General features: G+C 40.0%; 1 protein-coding gene across 9 annotated transcripts in view; it reads left to right on the top strand.

Annotated features, from left to right (window-relative positions):
• Positions 1-17,007, top strand: part of LOC121525321 (latent-transforming growth factor beta-binding protein 4) — a 113,985-nt gene that overhangs the window by 37,495 nt on the left and 59,483 nt on the right. For all 9 annotated transcript variants that reach the window (XM_041811308.1, XM_041811273.1, XM_041811292.1 and 6 more), the window contains exon 5: positions 7,103-7,312. In XM_041811308.1, coding sequence (XP_041667242.1) covers positions 7,103-7,312 — 210 coding nt within the window. The remainder of the gene's footprint in view (positions 1-7,102; positions 7,313-17,007) is intronic.

Here is a 17,007-nt window from a genome sequence, read left to right on the forward strand (position 1 = left end):
ATTTTTTGGGGTCACAAGCTCAAAAGGTTAAGAACCACTGCCATATGGTTTTGTTCTTTTATCGCAGTGTGTCGTGTTGTGTCAGATTGTATAGTGTCATAAAATCTCATACAGCATCATATCATATTTACGGCTGGGTATTGTTAAGAACCTCATGATTCAATTTGATTTCGATTCTTTAGGTTGTGTTTCGATTCGATAGCGTTTCGATTCGATATTGATTTAAATGCTTTGATGTCGATTCAGTAAGGAAGTAGAAATACACAAATAACCTGTTAACAATTTTTTAACAATTATTTTCATGCCCATGTGAACATATTTGGTAAGTCACCTCACATTTTTGAGCAATAAAACATCTGAAAATAAAGATTTGCACAATAATAACTTATTTGTGCATATGGAGTACAAAAGTAAAAAACATGCCAGTTCTGTATAAACACTGAAAAAGTAAAGTGCATGTAAACTTAAATAATATTTCTGTCCTCTTGGAAATTGTGATAAACCTCACATAACATGGTTATGGCTGGTTGTTGTTTGGTCGAGTGCGGCCTCCTTCCATACAACGCGAATCACATGCCCAGCGACCCCCACTGGCCAGGAGGAGAAACAATTCAGAGGATTTGCTGAATCGATATTGAATTGGGGGAGGAAATATTGCGATGCATCGATTAATCAATATTTCTACCAACCCCTAATCATATTGGATAGTATTGTACAATATGGTACCTTTTTAAATGTAATAGTCAATACCATCAAAAAGCATAAAAGCTTTACTTAACTTTATTTATTTCATAGGAAAGATGTGTATGAGAGAAAAGCATACATCAAAATTGGCAGACAAACTCCTGGTTAGACATATTGCTGTTGTTTTTGTGCAGTTAGACTCTATGCAGGACTTTTCCTGAGATTTTTCATGAAATAAAATAATTTACTCCATTTTTATTGCTGGGGCCTTCTTCTCTTGTTGCCATGGGATCAAAATTGTTTAATTTTTTTCTATAATCAAATTGAAGTTTTGGGATTATGACAACCCTGATTTCTACTTTGTTCCACTCCTCATGTTTTTGGTGTTTCTGGGTCGGTGTGAGTGTCGGTGTGTGGTGTGTGTGCAGTCAGGACATGAGCTCATAGACAAACAGCAGAAGAAACAACCAGCTTTTATTCCATTAAAACACCCCCTGTCCTCTGGATGGAGGGGCCCCCGAGGGTCAGGTTCCCTCAGGAAAACCAGAGGAGGTTCAGTCTCAGCGTTTGATCTGGTTTGTTTTTGTTCAGGCCAGTTTGTTTCCTATTATCACTGTTTTATCATGACTAATGAGCTTTTTAACCTATTTCCTAGGCTGTGACTCAGAATGGGACAGAGGCATCAAATAAGGAGGGGTTTTATTATCCATCTCATTTGTCTTTATTAAAGTCACAACATTTAAGCTCAAACAGCTGCATCGTGTCTATATAACATAAACATTATGTCCTCTTTGCTGGGAGGACACTTTCTTCAGATGAGACCTAGAAACAGAGTTTGTCTGCAGAAATAAATGTGCGCTTATTAACAGGAATGTGTGGAACTCTTTCAATAGATTTGCATGGACATTTTTTGTCTGGAGTAGTACCAAGGTTCCTCTTTAACCAACACTTTTGAAGAAAGAACAGAAGTTGATAGGATGTCTCAGTGCCTTTGGGCTGACCTATATAATTTATAAGGAACAGGGCTATTTACATCTATTTACACTGGAATCAGCCCTACCAACCCTAATCAACCTGTAACCATAGCATGACTTATCCATGCATATTAATTTACTGATTGTCAAAATTTGCTTCCTTGCAAAGTGAATGTGCCCTTCAGATTCCATGTCTGTCATCAGGTGGATTCATCATGCAAGGCTTCAAGTTGATATATGACTGACTGATCGGTGCCATGTTAGGAGAAGAAGGTGGTAGCTAGGGATGCACGATATTATCGGCCTGGTATCAATATCGGCAGATATCAAAAATTTTGCCGCTATTTATATCCAATATTTTCCCTGTGTATTTCAGCATATATTGACTGTAAATTTTGTTGATATTTGCTAATAAATTTGTGGAATTTTAGGCTGAACTAACAGACCTATGCGGCATAGGTCTATTTGTTTATTTTTCCTCATTCTTTAAACTGTAATGTGTTTTTAAGGACTTAAGTTTGTTGCCTTGGTCATCATTAAACCTTAAAGTGTCTAAAAGGACATTTTAAAAAGCATATTTAAATATAGGTATTGATATCGGCTAAAATAAAAATGTAAATACTGGCATATCAGATATCGGCAAAAATCCAATATTATGCATCTCTAGTGGTAGCTACAGGTGTGTGTTAGCTGAAATGACTGCAAGCCTGTAAACAATGGTGATCGGTGAAGAGATCAACATGGATACAGTAGTTTAATCAGACCTGGACATTTCTTTATTAAAAGAAGAGCAAAAGAACCACACTGAAAGATTTTCTTGGTGGAAAAGATGTTTTTACTGTTCTCCTGACCGGTGGGAATTTCCACCCATTCACTCTGTAGAGTATTTATGAGGTCAGGCACTGATGCTGGACGAGAAGGCCTGGCTCACAATCTCTGTTTCAGTTCATCCCAAAGGTTCTTGATTGGGTTAAGGTCAGGGCTTTATATGGGTCAGTCAAGGTCTTTCATACTGAACTCATCAAACCATGTCTTTAGAGTCCTTTTTTGGTGGGGTGCAGTCATGTTGGAATAGAAAAGGGCCATCCTCAAACTGTTGCCACACAGTTGGAAGCATAGCCTAGACCAAACCTTGAAAAACAGCCCCATACCTTTTTCCCTCCTTTACCAAACTTCACAGTTGGAACAATGCAGTCAGGCAGATAACGTTCTACTGGCATCTGACTTCCAAACAGAGAAGCGTGATTCCATAGAACACATTTCATCTGCTCTGCAGTCCAGTGTCGGTGTTACACCACTCCATCTAACACTTGGCATTGGACTTGGTGATGTGAGGCTTGCATGCAGCTGCTCAGCCATGGAAACCCATTCATGAAGCTCCAGCTAGCTGCAGTTGTAGTGTTTACATTAATGTCACTAGAATCTCAGAACTCTTCAGCTGTGGAATCAGCAGTGTTGGCAACTTTTACACACCATGCACCCCAGCAGTCGTTGACCCTGCTCTGTGATTTCTTCCGTTTCATGGCGGAGTTGCTGTTGTTTTGAAATTCTTCCGCGTTCTAATGATATACTTACAGTTGACTGTGGAATATCTAGCAGGATGAAATTTCAACATCTTCTTTCAAAGATGGCATCCATCACAGTACCATGCTTCAAGTCACTGAGCTCTTCAGAACAACCAATGAGATCGCATGGCTAGGTGCTTGACTGTATACACCAGGTCTGATTGAAACACCTGAATTAACAGGTGTAGCCAAATACTTTTGTCCTTCTAATGTATAACCTATGGAGATGTGAAACAGGCTGTCTGCTGTGTTTTCTTTACAAGCTCCCAAAATATTTTTAACTTTCACATGTACAAAAAATATTGTTTCAAATGTGAAACTTTTTCACAAGCTCAGATTTTTGTTTTTATTGTTTTTGTTGACGGCCTGCTGACTCCATAGTTATGTAACTAAAGTATAAAGACCCAGTGACCCCTGCAGTGTTTTTGTTAGACTTAAAAACCTCAGATTAGCTCACAAATACGACTGAACAAATACCCAGAAGAATCTCTCACACAATCACCTCTGAAGGAGCACAAACTTTGCTGAGTATCACATCATCACCACCCCCACAGCTCCCAGCGACCACAGCTGTCAATCAGGCTTATTGTTGAACAGGATTTAACCTCTGACTGGTCAAGACCTGAGGATTTATTCACACACAAACATAGTTGTTTTAAGAACATGTTAAATATTCATCTTATGTGCATTTAAACTTAGACAGAGATGTTAACTGTTGTTGTGAAGATGCAGGATGTTCTTTAGCTTCCACTGGCAGCTGTTGTTTCTCATTCATTTTTGTGCTGCTTTTTAGTGAGTTCTCGCAATACCAGGGTTTAAACTTCAATATGACACCAGTGAAAAAAAATTCTGTTTGATATCTGTTTTGATCCAGAGCAAAACAAACTCTGTAATAATGATACAGGGACAGAAACAGAACATACAGTTTATTCAGAGACTGTTCAGAACCCCTTCACTTTTACAGTTTTCTTATGTTGCAGCCTGATGCTACAGTCAAAAAAATATTTTTTCATTCTACTTAGTCTATACTCAGTACTCCATCATGACCAAGTGAAAAGAGAATTTTAGAAATTTTTGCAGATTTTTTAAAATAATGAAGAACTGAAATATCGCATAGACATAAGTATTCAGACTCTTTGCAACAACACTGTACATTTCATGTTCCTCTCCATATTAGTGATGCACAATTAGTATTTTTTGAACCAATATCGATAAACGGTAATTTCCTACTCCTGATGGCCAATAACCGATAGGAACCGATTTTTTTTTTTCAATTGTTGATTTAAAAAAGCTAATTCAATGTGTTTATGCACAACTGGGGGTAAGAAAGGGTTAATATGTAGTGAGCAAAGATATTTATAACTAATTCTAACTGACATCACTTGTATTTGCATCAATAAACAAAGAACAAGTCTGACTTTACAGCTGTTATTTTTTTTGTTAAACATTTGTATACCAAAACATACACAAACAACTGACATACATTCTACCTTAAAATGAATTTAAGTATCTTGACAAATGTTGAATCTGACATTTTAATCAACTAAACAAGAATTCAGCTGACTCATGTCCAATCAGACATAAAACCAAATGATAACAGGATGTCATGCTTAACAAAGGGAGACATGTGAGGGTCTGTTTTTTTTCTTTTAGCTGTATATGTCAGAAATAAAGATAGCTGATGTTTTACATGAAGATTCAAAATATGCACTTACATAAGTCATATCAGAAATAGGTTAAAAATGTTAAGACCACCGTGGTCTGTGGCTAAACTTCCTTTCCTAACATCAATCAGACTGAATGAAACCACATCAGACAGATCAGGCAGGGATACGTCTATGAAAGTAGCAGTGGATCAGGAGACTGTCAGACTGATTTTGTCATTATTAGCGTTGCCTTTTGGCTCTGGTGAACTTTCTGCAGTTTCCAATGCCTGCTGAATCAGCACTCAGTCTGGTGTTAGCCTTTGGTTTGGTCCTATTCCTGCAGCTGAAGCCTCTTCGTTGTAACGTCGTTAGGATGATGACTTTTTAGTGACTTATAAGATCCGTTATGTTAAAACTCGAGGACTGTTTTCCACTCTTCGGGATCTTTGCGAGGCAAATTCTACAAACGCTGTCGTGTTATCCTCCTCATTTAAGATAAAAAAATTATGTAAAATATATTCAATATCAGCTGATAATTTATTGGTACTGATAATTATGGTGCATCCCTAGTTCATAGACCCTTTACTCAGTAGTTGAAGCTCCTTCGGCAGCATTTACAGCCTCTAGTCTTTTTGAATATGATGCACCAAGTTGTGCACACCTAGACTGGAACATTTTCTTCCATTCTACTTCACAAATCCTCTCAAACTCAGTCAGGTTGAATGGGGACTGTCTGTAGAGAGGTATTTTCAGGTCTCTCTAGAGATGTTGGACAGGGTTCAAGTCAGGGCTCTGACTGGGCCACTCTAAGACATTCACAGAGTCATCCTGAGCTGCTTCTGTGTTGTCTTGGCTGTGGTCTTAGGGTCATTGTCACGTTGAAGGTGAACCTTCGGCCCAGTCTGAGGTCCTGAGTACTGTGGAATAGGTTTTCATTTAGGATACCTCTGTACTTCAGGTTTCCCTCAGCCCTGACCAGACTTCCAGTCCCTGCTGCTGAAAAACACCCCCACAGCATGATGCTGCCACCACCATGCTGCACTGTTGGGATGAGCGGTGCCTAGAATTGAGGCAAAACAGTTAAATTTTTGCCAGAGAATCTTGTTTCTCACAGTTTGAGAGTCCTTCAGGTGCTTTTTTGCAAACTCGAGCGTACTGGGGTGAGTCTCCTGTCCATAAAGCTCAGATCAGAGGGCTGTCCCTCTGGAACTTTGTCTCATCTCTACACAGAATCTCTGGAGCTCAGTCAGGGTGACCATCAGGTTCTTGGTCTCCTCTCTTAGTAAGGCTCTTCTCCCCTGATTTCTCAGTTTGGCCGGGCGACCAGCTCCTGGAAGAGTCCTGGTCGTGCCAGACTTGTGCCTTGCTTCAATCCCACCGGCCAGTTATATTTCTTCAGAAGGATTGATTTCAGTTTTGATTTCAGTGTCAGTGATTAATCCCCTCTCTGTCAGAAAGCAGAAGAGGAGAAGTAAGTGAACAGAGATATGCAAAGTTAGACCGGGAAGTAAAGCGATTACTGTGCTTTGGCAGATCTTGGATACAGTCTATTCTTCATGACCTGAAATCGTCTTATCCAACACCCCTACCTTGAGCTGATGTTTAAAGTTAGTTTTAGGAGTTTTCTCTTCACCCTGCCATCAGCAGCGGCTCTAAACCTCGACATGTTTTGTGAATGTGGACCTGAAACTCAAACCAGGGTTGCATCATCAGCCTGACGTCCTCCACTGTTCTGAGCTCTGTTATGAAACCGTGTGCAGAGATACAAGCTCACCACTCGCTGCAAGAAACCACCAATAAAGAAGAGAGAGAGTCACATACGAATACTCCCTCTCTCTCTCTTAGTGTGGACTGATGGACCAGATCCCTGCTAAACATTTTGTTTGGACCTGAGCCCAGTCCTGCACACTGCTTTCAATTATCTCTCTACCTCTCTCTCTCACTTCTCTGCTGCTCGCTCACTCTCACTCGGGGGTGTTTAGGGAAAAACAGGCTGCAGAGAGAGAGGGGGAAGTATTTTCTTCTCTGATACTTTTGTCCGCGACACTTTTACTCCACCTCAGAGAAAGACAGAGAGAGAGAGACGAGCGAAGTAGAGATAGAGGGCAGAGGTTTGGGAGCTCAGACGATGCAACACAAACTCTGACTGCAACCGTGAAAATGCTGCAGCCTCGACTCTGCTGTTTTCTGTCCTCCGTCTTCATCGCTTTCTCCTTCTTCTCTCTGTCGCCAGCTGATGGGCAGACAGTCACAGGAGGAGCGGAGAGGATCCAGGTGATGTTCACGCCGACCATCTGCAAGGTGCGCTGCAGCCAGGACCGATGTGTCAACTACTGTGAGCGAGGCAACATTACCACGCTGTTCAGCAGCGCTGATGGGGGAGGAGGAGGAGGAGGAGGAGGAGGAAGGAGAGACAGCTCCCATGGACCAGGCTTCAGAGTCTGTAAGTTTAACTCATCATTCATGAATGTGCAGAGTAGAACACCTGGTCAAGGGTAGCCTGAAGTCGTACCCAGTTTGGCAGAAACTCTGCAGAGAGCAAACAGCCATCTCTGTCCCATATGGTTATATAAAATTAGATCAAATTGTTTGGAAACGCTGCAGCATCATACCAGGAAAAATAAAAGTAAACGTGGAAAGATCAGGCTGAGAATCAGATTTAAAGTTTACTGTCAAGTGTGTTTAAAGAATGTCGAGTCGACTTAAACTGAAGACTTTCTGTCATTTTATAATATGATGCAATGAGACTGCACACACTAAGACTGTTATTTTGGCTGCAGTTTAATAGATGCATATCCTGATAAACATCTTTCAGGCTTGGGCCGACTGTGGATTAGCAGGTAGACTTTCTTAACAAGGAGGTCAGGAGTTTGATCCCCAACTCCTGCAGTCACATGTGGATGTGACACTTAACCCCTCAGGTCACAGGCTGCAAACTGAGTGACTGACAATTCATTAGAATATACAGCACATTCAGAAAGCATTCAGACTGCCTTCACTTTTTCAGTTTTCTTATGTTGCAGCCCGCTGCTACAATGTAAATGAAACATTTTTATTCTCATTGGTCTACACTCAGTATCCCATCATGACAACGTGAAATCAGAATGTAGGAATCTTTGCAAATCTATTAAAAATAAACTGAAATACCACATTGACATGAGTAATCTGACTCTTTGCAAAAACACTGAAAATGTAGCTTGGGATCCTCCCATCTCTCTGAGATGTTTCTACATCTTTATTGAAGTCCACCTGTAGTGAATTAAACTGATTGGACATGGTTTGGAAAGGCACACACCTGAGGTCAAACGAACTACCTGCAGAGCTCAGAGACGGGGTTGTTGACAGGCACAGATCGTTTGGCACAACCAGGACTCTTCCAAGAGCTGATCTCCTGGCCAAACAGAGCAATCAGGGGAGAAGAGTCTTCGTAAGAGAGGAGACCAGGAACCTGATGATCACTCTGACTGAGCTCCAGAGATCCTGTGCCCAAGTCAGTGTAGGCAGCAGTGACCTGAAACTTTGTCCCATCTCCATACAGGATCTCTGGAGCTCAGTCAGAGTGATCATCAGGGTTTTCGGGTTCTCCTAGATCCAACATCAGTCTGCACACTTGTTTACGTTCTAGCCCGACGAGCAATCCTTAAAGCTCCACAGTGCTCCTAGCTAGCAAGTTAACTATGTGATCGAATGATATGTGCTAAAAGTTTTCTGAGAGGTGGTTGTAGGAGAAGGTGCTGGAGCTGAGGCTAGGGCTGATATTTTGGGACAATTAACAGGAATTTGCCAAAAAAGCAGCTTTTTTGCCTAGTCTAATAAAGCCATAGAGTCTCTTAAAGGCAACATATTACATACATATACAAAAATCACTTTTTCAGGCTTTTTTAACACAAATATGTGCCCCTGGCCTGTCCACAATCCCCCAAAAGAATCAGAAAAACCCATTCCTCACCCTCTCTTTCACCACCTTTCAGAAAATGTGTGCTGAAACAAGCAATTCTCAGATTTCCCCCTCATGATGTCATGTGGAGAGTTAGCCCCACCCCCAGGTTCTGCTGGCCCTCCCTGCTTGGAAGAAAGTTCCGCCTTCCTCTCCTGATCCTCCTGCCAGCTGAGAGCAACATCCATCAGGCTACATCCATTTTCTGAGAGGGGTTGAGTCAGACAGCTCAGTAACATTTAAAGCCACAGACACAGAAACAGCTCGTTCTGAGCAGGACTGAAACAGAGGGGTTTTTAGACATGCAAAAATCCAATACTGTTGGTTTTTTTTTTATTTTCCAGCAACAAACTTCTCAGGGGGTAAAGGGGTAAAATATGTGACCTTTAATGTTCCCTCTGCTAGAAGGTTTTATTTGAATACTGCTGTAACAGATACTATCTGCATTTTCTTCACTGTCGCCACATTTTTATCTTACAGTCTGTTCAAAACATGCAGGTTACTTTGCCAGCAATGCAACTAGTTAGAATTTTAATATGCAATGGGGTCTTAAGATGGAAAGGTAAAGTGAAAAAATATTAAATATTTCTAATTTTTTAAATGAAACCTGTTTTAACATAAATGTAACCACAGAAAAAAGAATGTCATGGATCTTAAAGGATATAAGTGAGCAGTAAAAAAGGTAAATGCTTGATAACACAAGGTTCCGATGACTTCTCCACTGACCTGTCTGTGGGTTTTTAAAGTGAAATGAGAGCTTAAGGAGCAGTGGAGGACTTATTTTACATCACTGTGGCTGCAGAGACACTGACCTGGATTAACCAAAGGACAGTAAAGCATGAGACTAATGCAGCTTAAAAATGCACCAGTAATGGATCTTAATTAATTGTAATTAATGCAGTAAGTCCTGACAGCCCTTTTGTGTGTATTTCATATCAGTATTGACTAATGTGAGTTTGGAAATGTAAGAAAAAATCGAATATCCTGCATCCCTGTCACCAAGGCAGTCACTTTAAATAACATCTACAGCTGTAAGCCCCTGAAATAAATCTGACTGTCAATGCTGTGATAAAAGACTTCTCTGAATTGAGACTGGGTAAAGTGTTTTATATTCAGGTCTGTTAACTTTAACTCTGACATCTCAACAGGAGAGTTTTATGTGCTGCTTTTGTGCATCTCTTTTAAGGTTTTCCTTCCTTCGTACTAAGTCCATGACTTGATTTCTCGCTGATGCTCGCTGTAATACACCTAGATACGTCATGAGCAAATGATCCAATTTAGACAAAGACAATGAAAACCATTCACATTCATTTAAAGAGAGAGAAAGATAAAAACACCAAACAAAGAGAGACTGAGGGTCAGAAAACCGTCAGTCCAGATTGGTGCAGTTAAACTCGCCATGTGAGGTTTCATGTGAAGCCTGTGAAGCTGCTCCAGCTGTGTTTCATGTGACCAGCAGCTGTTTGATGGTTGGCCGAGCTCGCCATCTGAAGCGGAGCCAGTGAATAGTTTAGGATTCTGATCTGATCCCAGGTCTGTGTTATCAAATCAAATCCATCATGGTGTTCGATTGATCTCCTTCAAGGCTTCATTCCTCTGGAAATCTGAGGGATGATTCTGCAGTTTAGAGCTCCGTGTTTAACCTCACATTCAGGCAGAGAATCACTGATCTAGCAGCGATTATTGTGAGGTGGTCAGACTCTTTATGGCAGACATTTTCCTCTTGATATCACACTCATGTAAGGAGAGATCATGTCTCGGTTATCAGATGTTGTGGTGCTGGGATCCTTGTTAAAAATCACGTTATCATAAAGAACCATATAATCCTTATATTCAACCAGGGACGGGCAGCAGCGGCTTTTCCCGCCACTGTAACTCTGATAAATGTTGCTTAGTGTTACAGACATGATGGAATTCAGCTATTTTGCCGGTATCCATTACGGCAATATCCACTATTCATTCTGGCCTATATTGTACATACCACTCTTTTATAGGGATATTATTATCAGGCTTTGTGCAGCAGGTCACCGATCAGCAATCACCTTTGAGTGAGATCAGACAATGTTGATCTTAGTTGTTTTGATATATCAGCTGGTTTAACAATTGGCCAGTCTGCTTAGCTTTGTAGTGGCATGGGATCTCCTACAGGGGGCAGTAAACCTTGATAAAAGAAGGACAAAAGTCATCCTTATTCAGTCAACAACATGCTTTTACTTCCTTTGTTCAACAGAGCAGAACAAAAAGCTCCCGAGAAGCAATGAAACGTGAATCCTACAGTAAGGACAACTGAATTACACGATATCAGAATTTATGAAGAGTTCATTAATGGGAACTATAAAAATAGGTTGATTAAAACTGTCAGTTCTGTTCAACAACAGTAAGGATGTCCCAAGTCTCTATTTCCTCATTCGGCTAAAGGCCAAGTTAAAATCTGTTTAACCGGCTAGTCTAAAGAGAATAAAATACTTAGAAACAGTCAAATTCATCACAGGGTTGTTGTGTTAGCGGGTGTGATGTGAGCCTGATATACTCTGTACAACATGGCTAACATTAGCAGCTAGTAGATTACTATATGCATTGATATTTGGCTTCTTTTTACTTTGGTTGAGTAGTTATACATGACCTCAACCCTCAACAGCCTACATACCACTTTATTTCCATTTACTACTTCAAAAACTGTTCCTACTGCACACTAACTGCTAAGCTACTACTGAGCTTCTTATATTTATTGTCTGGTCAAGTACCAGGGCAAAGCTCAGACAGGAAGGCAGCTTCCCTTAATTGAAAGCTACAGCGGCATCTAGTGGCGGGAGTTTAAAAGAGCATTATATACTGGGATTTCAATCCTGTGTTTGTACCAGATGTTAACCATTTAACCATGTGAATCCTTAGAGAAAGTAAGCTGCCTGAGGTCTAGCAAGGGGTGGATGTGCTGAGTAGCCGTGGCTGGGATGGTAATAGAGTTACCAGGAGCACCTAGGGATGTTGCTGTGGATGTTTCAACAGCCTGAAGACCACTCCAGACCACTGGAGTATTTCATCAGACAAAGAAGATGTCTCTCAAGTGACACATTACATATGTCAGGCTTGACTCTGCTCCACTCAGCTTAGACCACTTCTGTTAAACATCCATCCATTTTCTATACTGCTTATTCCATTCGGGTTGCGGGGGGGCTGGAGCCTATCCCAGCTGTCATTGGGCGAGAGGCGGGGCACACCTGGACTGGTCGCCAATCGCAGGGCTGACATATAGAGACAGACAACCAGGCACGCTCACACTCACACCTGTGGCTAATTTAGAGTCACCAATTAACCTAATGAGCATGTTTTTTGGTGGTGGGATGAAGCTGGAGTACCTGGAGAGAACCCATGCATGCACAGGCCCTGACCGAACCAGGGACCTTCTTGCTGTAGTATCAATAGTATTATCTATCAGCACTCAGACTGATATATCATTGAAAATCCTCAACCCCCATCCCTAGTACCACATGGTTCCATTTGAAGTCAGCAGCTGTATTTGACAGGATGAGGTCTTTGAAGCTGTCTTAGTCATAGTTTAAGACCACACTGGTGTAGCAGAGCAGCTCTCATTTAAATCATCAGTCTAAAAGTCAGCATCATTAAAGACATCTTTGACTTCATTAGCTAACTCTATAAATGAGCAGCATGTGCTTGCACCTTCTTTTGGTCTTGATTTTACTGTAGTTTGGTTTAAAGTTGACCAAAGAAAGAAACAAAGAGAGGAAGAAGAGAAACACAGGGAGGAGGAGCTCCACTGACATATGGCTCTTATTTATCATTAACACACACACAGATACCCAGGGTATTGTGGGTAATGTTTAAAGTGGAGGTGAGGTAAGGCTGGACAGCAACACACATGCATTAATCAGGGATGGGGGGATGACATAATAGGGTCAAAGGTCAACCTTCTCCATCCCACTTGCATCAGCCTCTTACACTTTTCTAATTAAAACTCACAGTATGTGAACTCAGCCAGGGGGCTCTCAATCATAACGACAAAAATTATATCATGAGGGAAAAAGCTGTTAGAAAGATGACATAATGAGGGAGAAAAGCTGTTAAAAAGATGACAAAATTTGGGAGAAATGCTGTTAAGAAGATGACATAATGAGGGAGAAAAGCTGTTAAAAAGATGACAAAATTTGGGAGAAACGCTGTTAAAAAGATGACATAATGAGGGAGAAAAGCTGATAAAAAGATGTCAAAATTAGGGAGAAAAGCTGTTAAAGAGATGACAAAATGAGGGAGAAAAGCTGTTAAAAAGATGACAAAATGAGGGAGAAAAGCTGTTAAAAAGATGATATAATGAGGGAGAAAAGCTGATAAAAAAGATGACAAAATGAGGGAGAAAAGCTGATAAAATGTTGACAATATGAGGGAGAAAGGCTGATAAAAAGATGACAAAATGAGGGAGAAAAGCTGATAAAAATATGACATAATGAGGGAGAAAAGCTATGAAAAAGATGACAAAATGAGGGAGAAAATCTGTTTAAAACATGACATAATGAGGGAGAAAAGCTGTTCAAAAGATGACATAATGAGGGAGAAAAGCTGTTTAAAAGATAACATATGGAGGGAGAAAAGCTGTTGAAGTTGGCCTCCCTGGTTAAACTACCTGCTGGCATGTGCAATGGCAAGCTCCAACCAGCCACATGTTCAGCCAGATGTTCAGCCTGCAGGAAGTTATAAAAGTTACAGATCACTTTAATGCCCCCAAAAACACCACCGATTAACTTTATTTATTCCATTAAAAGAGTAAAGATAAGTTAAAACAGTTTAAAAACTGCTGATAGTTTTATTGTGCCTGATATTGCTGCAGCAGCACGCATGGTTATCAACAATAATCCTCATATCATTTCTCATCACTGACTCAGCACCATGTGCTGTAGATCCTTGGTTCTCTACTGTTAGGCCAGGACTGAAGAAAGGATTGTCAAACCATTCTCAGTGGCTCTGGAAAACAATGGGGAAAATTGTCTATGTTGTGCTTTTATTTTGAAGGATACTTGCCCATCTATTGGTCTTGTTATATCTTTTGTTCCATCTCAAGTCCAAATTGCCCAGTTTTCATCAAAAAAATTTGGTTATGGTAGAATTTTTGTAAATTATGGATCTCTATTTGTCTCTGAGGAGGTGGTGGTGGCTCTTGGTGCTGGACCAGATGAGTACCAATAATCTAGACCAGGGATACTCAACATGTGGCTCTTTTATGATGATTTGTGGCTCTTTTATTTGTTAATTTGAAGTATGATACCCCCAGAAAGCCTTTAAATAGGGAAACTTTGACTTCAGAAATTATCCATTGCATGTCACTTTAATCAGTTTGTTTCCTGCACTTATAAACTACAGGCTTTACCATTGGCCGAAAATGAACAAATGGAAACGTTTTTCTGTTTTTTCATTTTGGTCACAAAACAGAGAAACGATTAACATTTTCAAAAGCGGGGTCCAATTTTTGGGTTATGTTTTTTTTTTGTTTTTTTTTTTCCAATTCTATTAGGTTGTTATCTTTATTTAATAGAATTCTTTTTTTAATTTTTAAATTATTTGCAAAGATTTCTAAATTATGTTATCACCTTGTTATGGATTGAAAAGAAATAAGAAGACAGTAAAAAGGTAAATGTCTGATGCCACAGGGTTCAGATGATTTCACTGAGCAGTGGCAGATTTTTTTTACCTCACTGTGGCTGCAGAGAGACGCTGATGTGGATTAACTAAAGTGTGCTAAATAGAAAATAAAGCATGAGATTAATCACTTTTAAAGATGAATGCACTAATTATAGGCTAACTCCTCTGAAAACCTTTGCAAACCTTCTACAACATGTTGTGGTCAAATGGAACTTAAAGAGAAGGAAATGTAGATTTTGCTGTGAATTATCCAAGTTGTTTGTCAGTGACGTGGCATTATAAAATACCTGCATAATGCTTGCATGTTTAACATTCTGACTTTATAATCTGATCAACTTTGCTTGTTGCTGATCAAGGTCTAACTTTAAACAAAGCACAGAGCTGTCATCTCAGGATGAATCACTCTGTTTCATGTCCTTCTCTGTGTTTATTTCTTACTTCTTCTCTTGTGTTTACATCATGTCATCTCTGTAATCTCTCCTGTTTATGCCTCTACACTCCTTTTTTCCAGCTCGGTGTGTTTTTGCTCTCTTTTGCCCCAGTTTTCCTCCACAAACCTGATCCAAACTGTGTGAGAGCTGATGTGGGCCATCTGGAGGGCGATGTCCACGATAATAATTAGGTCACCGTGTTTACACCAACACACACGCAGCAGCTCAGTGCCTGTGTGTGAGATGTTTCATAAGACATCCTCACAGAATGAGGAAACAGAGGAGATTTACACGCTTGCTTAAAGGGTGTGGACATGAACGTGGAAGTTTAACAAATGTACAAACAGATTCAAACAAACAAAGGATGACTAAAACCCACAGAAAATTTTAAGTGAAAATAAAACAATTACAGCTGGAGTTAAAAATGCAGCTTTTCAAATCCAGTGTGCTGTAGATCACTGTCTTTCCAACAAACAGAACTAGTAATACTCCCTGGTGGTTACATGCCTCTGAGAAGTTCCTTAGTTGAAGAACAGTGGTAGGTTAAGACGAAGGGATGGGCTGTTTTCTGTGCTAGAAATGTTATAACCAGGGCTTGACCATGAAGCCTAATGACCTTTAACCTCCAAATCTGATTGCTCGAACATCTGGACTCTGGAATTTTACTCCGTTCTTCTTTGCTAAACTGCTCAAGCTCTGTCAGGAACAGACCTTTTCAAGTCCAGCCACAAATTCTCTATTGGATTGAGGTCTGGGCTTTGACTCAGCCACTCCAGAACATCCCCCTTGTTGTTATTAAATCATTTCTGTGTAGCTTTCACAGTGTAGCATTGTCTCACTGGAAAATAAACCTTCTCCTAAGGCATATTTCTCTGTCAAACTGAATAAGGAATTTGAAAAAATATTTTGCCACATTCATTTTACCCTCTACCTTCACAAGCCTTTCAGGGTCGGCTGCTGAGAAGCATCCCCACAGCATGATGCTGCCACCATCGTGCTTACAGTGGGGATGGTGTGTTTTGTTTTGCGTCTTGTCTAATGGTCAAAAAGCTCCGTTCTGGTCTCATCAGACCAGAGAACTTTCTTCCTCTTGACCATGGAGTCTTCCACATGCCATTTGGTGAACTCTAGTCCAGATTTAATCTGAATTTTCTTCAACAGTGTCTTTCTCTTTGCCACTCTCCCATCTGCAGTCTCTCCCATCTCAGCTGCTGAAGCTTGGAACTCCTTCAGAGTAGTCATAGGTGTCTTGTGACCTCTCTCACTAGTCTCCTTCTTGCACGCTTACTTAGTTTGTGAGGACGGTCTGATCTAGGCAGATTTACGCATGTGCCATATTCTTTCATTTCTTCATGATGGATTTAACTGAACTCTGGGGGATGTTCAGAGACTTGGAAATGTTTTTGTCTCCATCCCCTGATGTATATTTTCAAAAACCTTTTCTCTGAGTTGCTTGGAGTGTTCTTTTGTTGTCATGGTGTAATGGTAGCCATGAATACTGATGAACTAGTGACTTGACCTTCTAGATACAGGTGTCTTTATGCTACAATCACTGAGACACATTCACTGACCTCAGGTGATCCCCATTTCACTAGTTGTGAGATTACTAGGTTAGTCGCTTTAAAGGGTGTGGAAATTTATGCAGTCACTTATTTTACTTGACATATTTTCATTCAGTCGACATTGCTTTGTGAAAATCTGTTTTTTTCTTTGACATTGAAGAGGTTTTATTGTAATTTCTTTTGCAAAAAAGACAAATTATGTTGACCATGACTGAGTTATAATTTCAACGAAAGGGTGAATCATCCAAGGAGGTGAATACTTGTTCATTTTAAGTCATAAATTAGCAGGATGATGATTAAGTTTTTAACATTTAATTTCTAAATTCACAATAATAAGCCTCTTATTGAAAGGACTACAATCATTATATTAAGAGATTAAGATTAAAGGTGCAAATATCAGACCTGAGAGACTTTAGGTTTAAAGAATTAAGTATTAATATAACAAATAAATTCATGGGTTTATATGAGTACTAAAATAGAGTTTTGTAAATTTACAAAATTTAAGTCACAATTTTACTGTTTTTTAAATTCACAAGATTTAACCAATAATTGCTTAAAA

This window comes from Cheilinus undulatus, linkage group 2 (assembly GCF_018320785.1).
Source record: "Cheilinus undulatus linkage group 2, ASM1832078v1, whole genome shotgun sequence".
Lineage (NCBI taxonomy): Eukaryota > Metazoa > Chordata > Actinopteri > Labriformes > Labridae > Cheilinus > Cheilinus undulatus.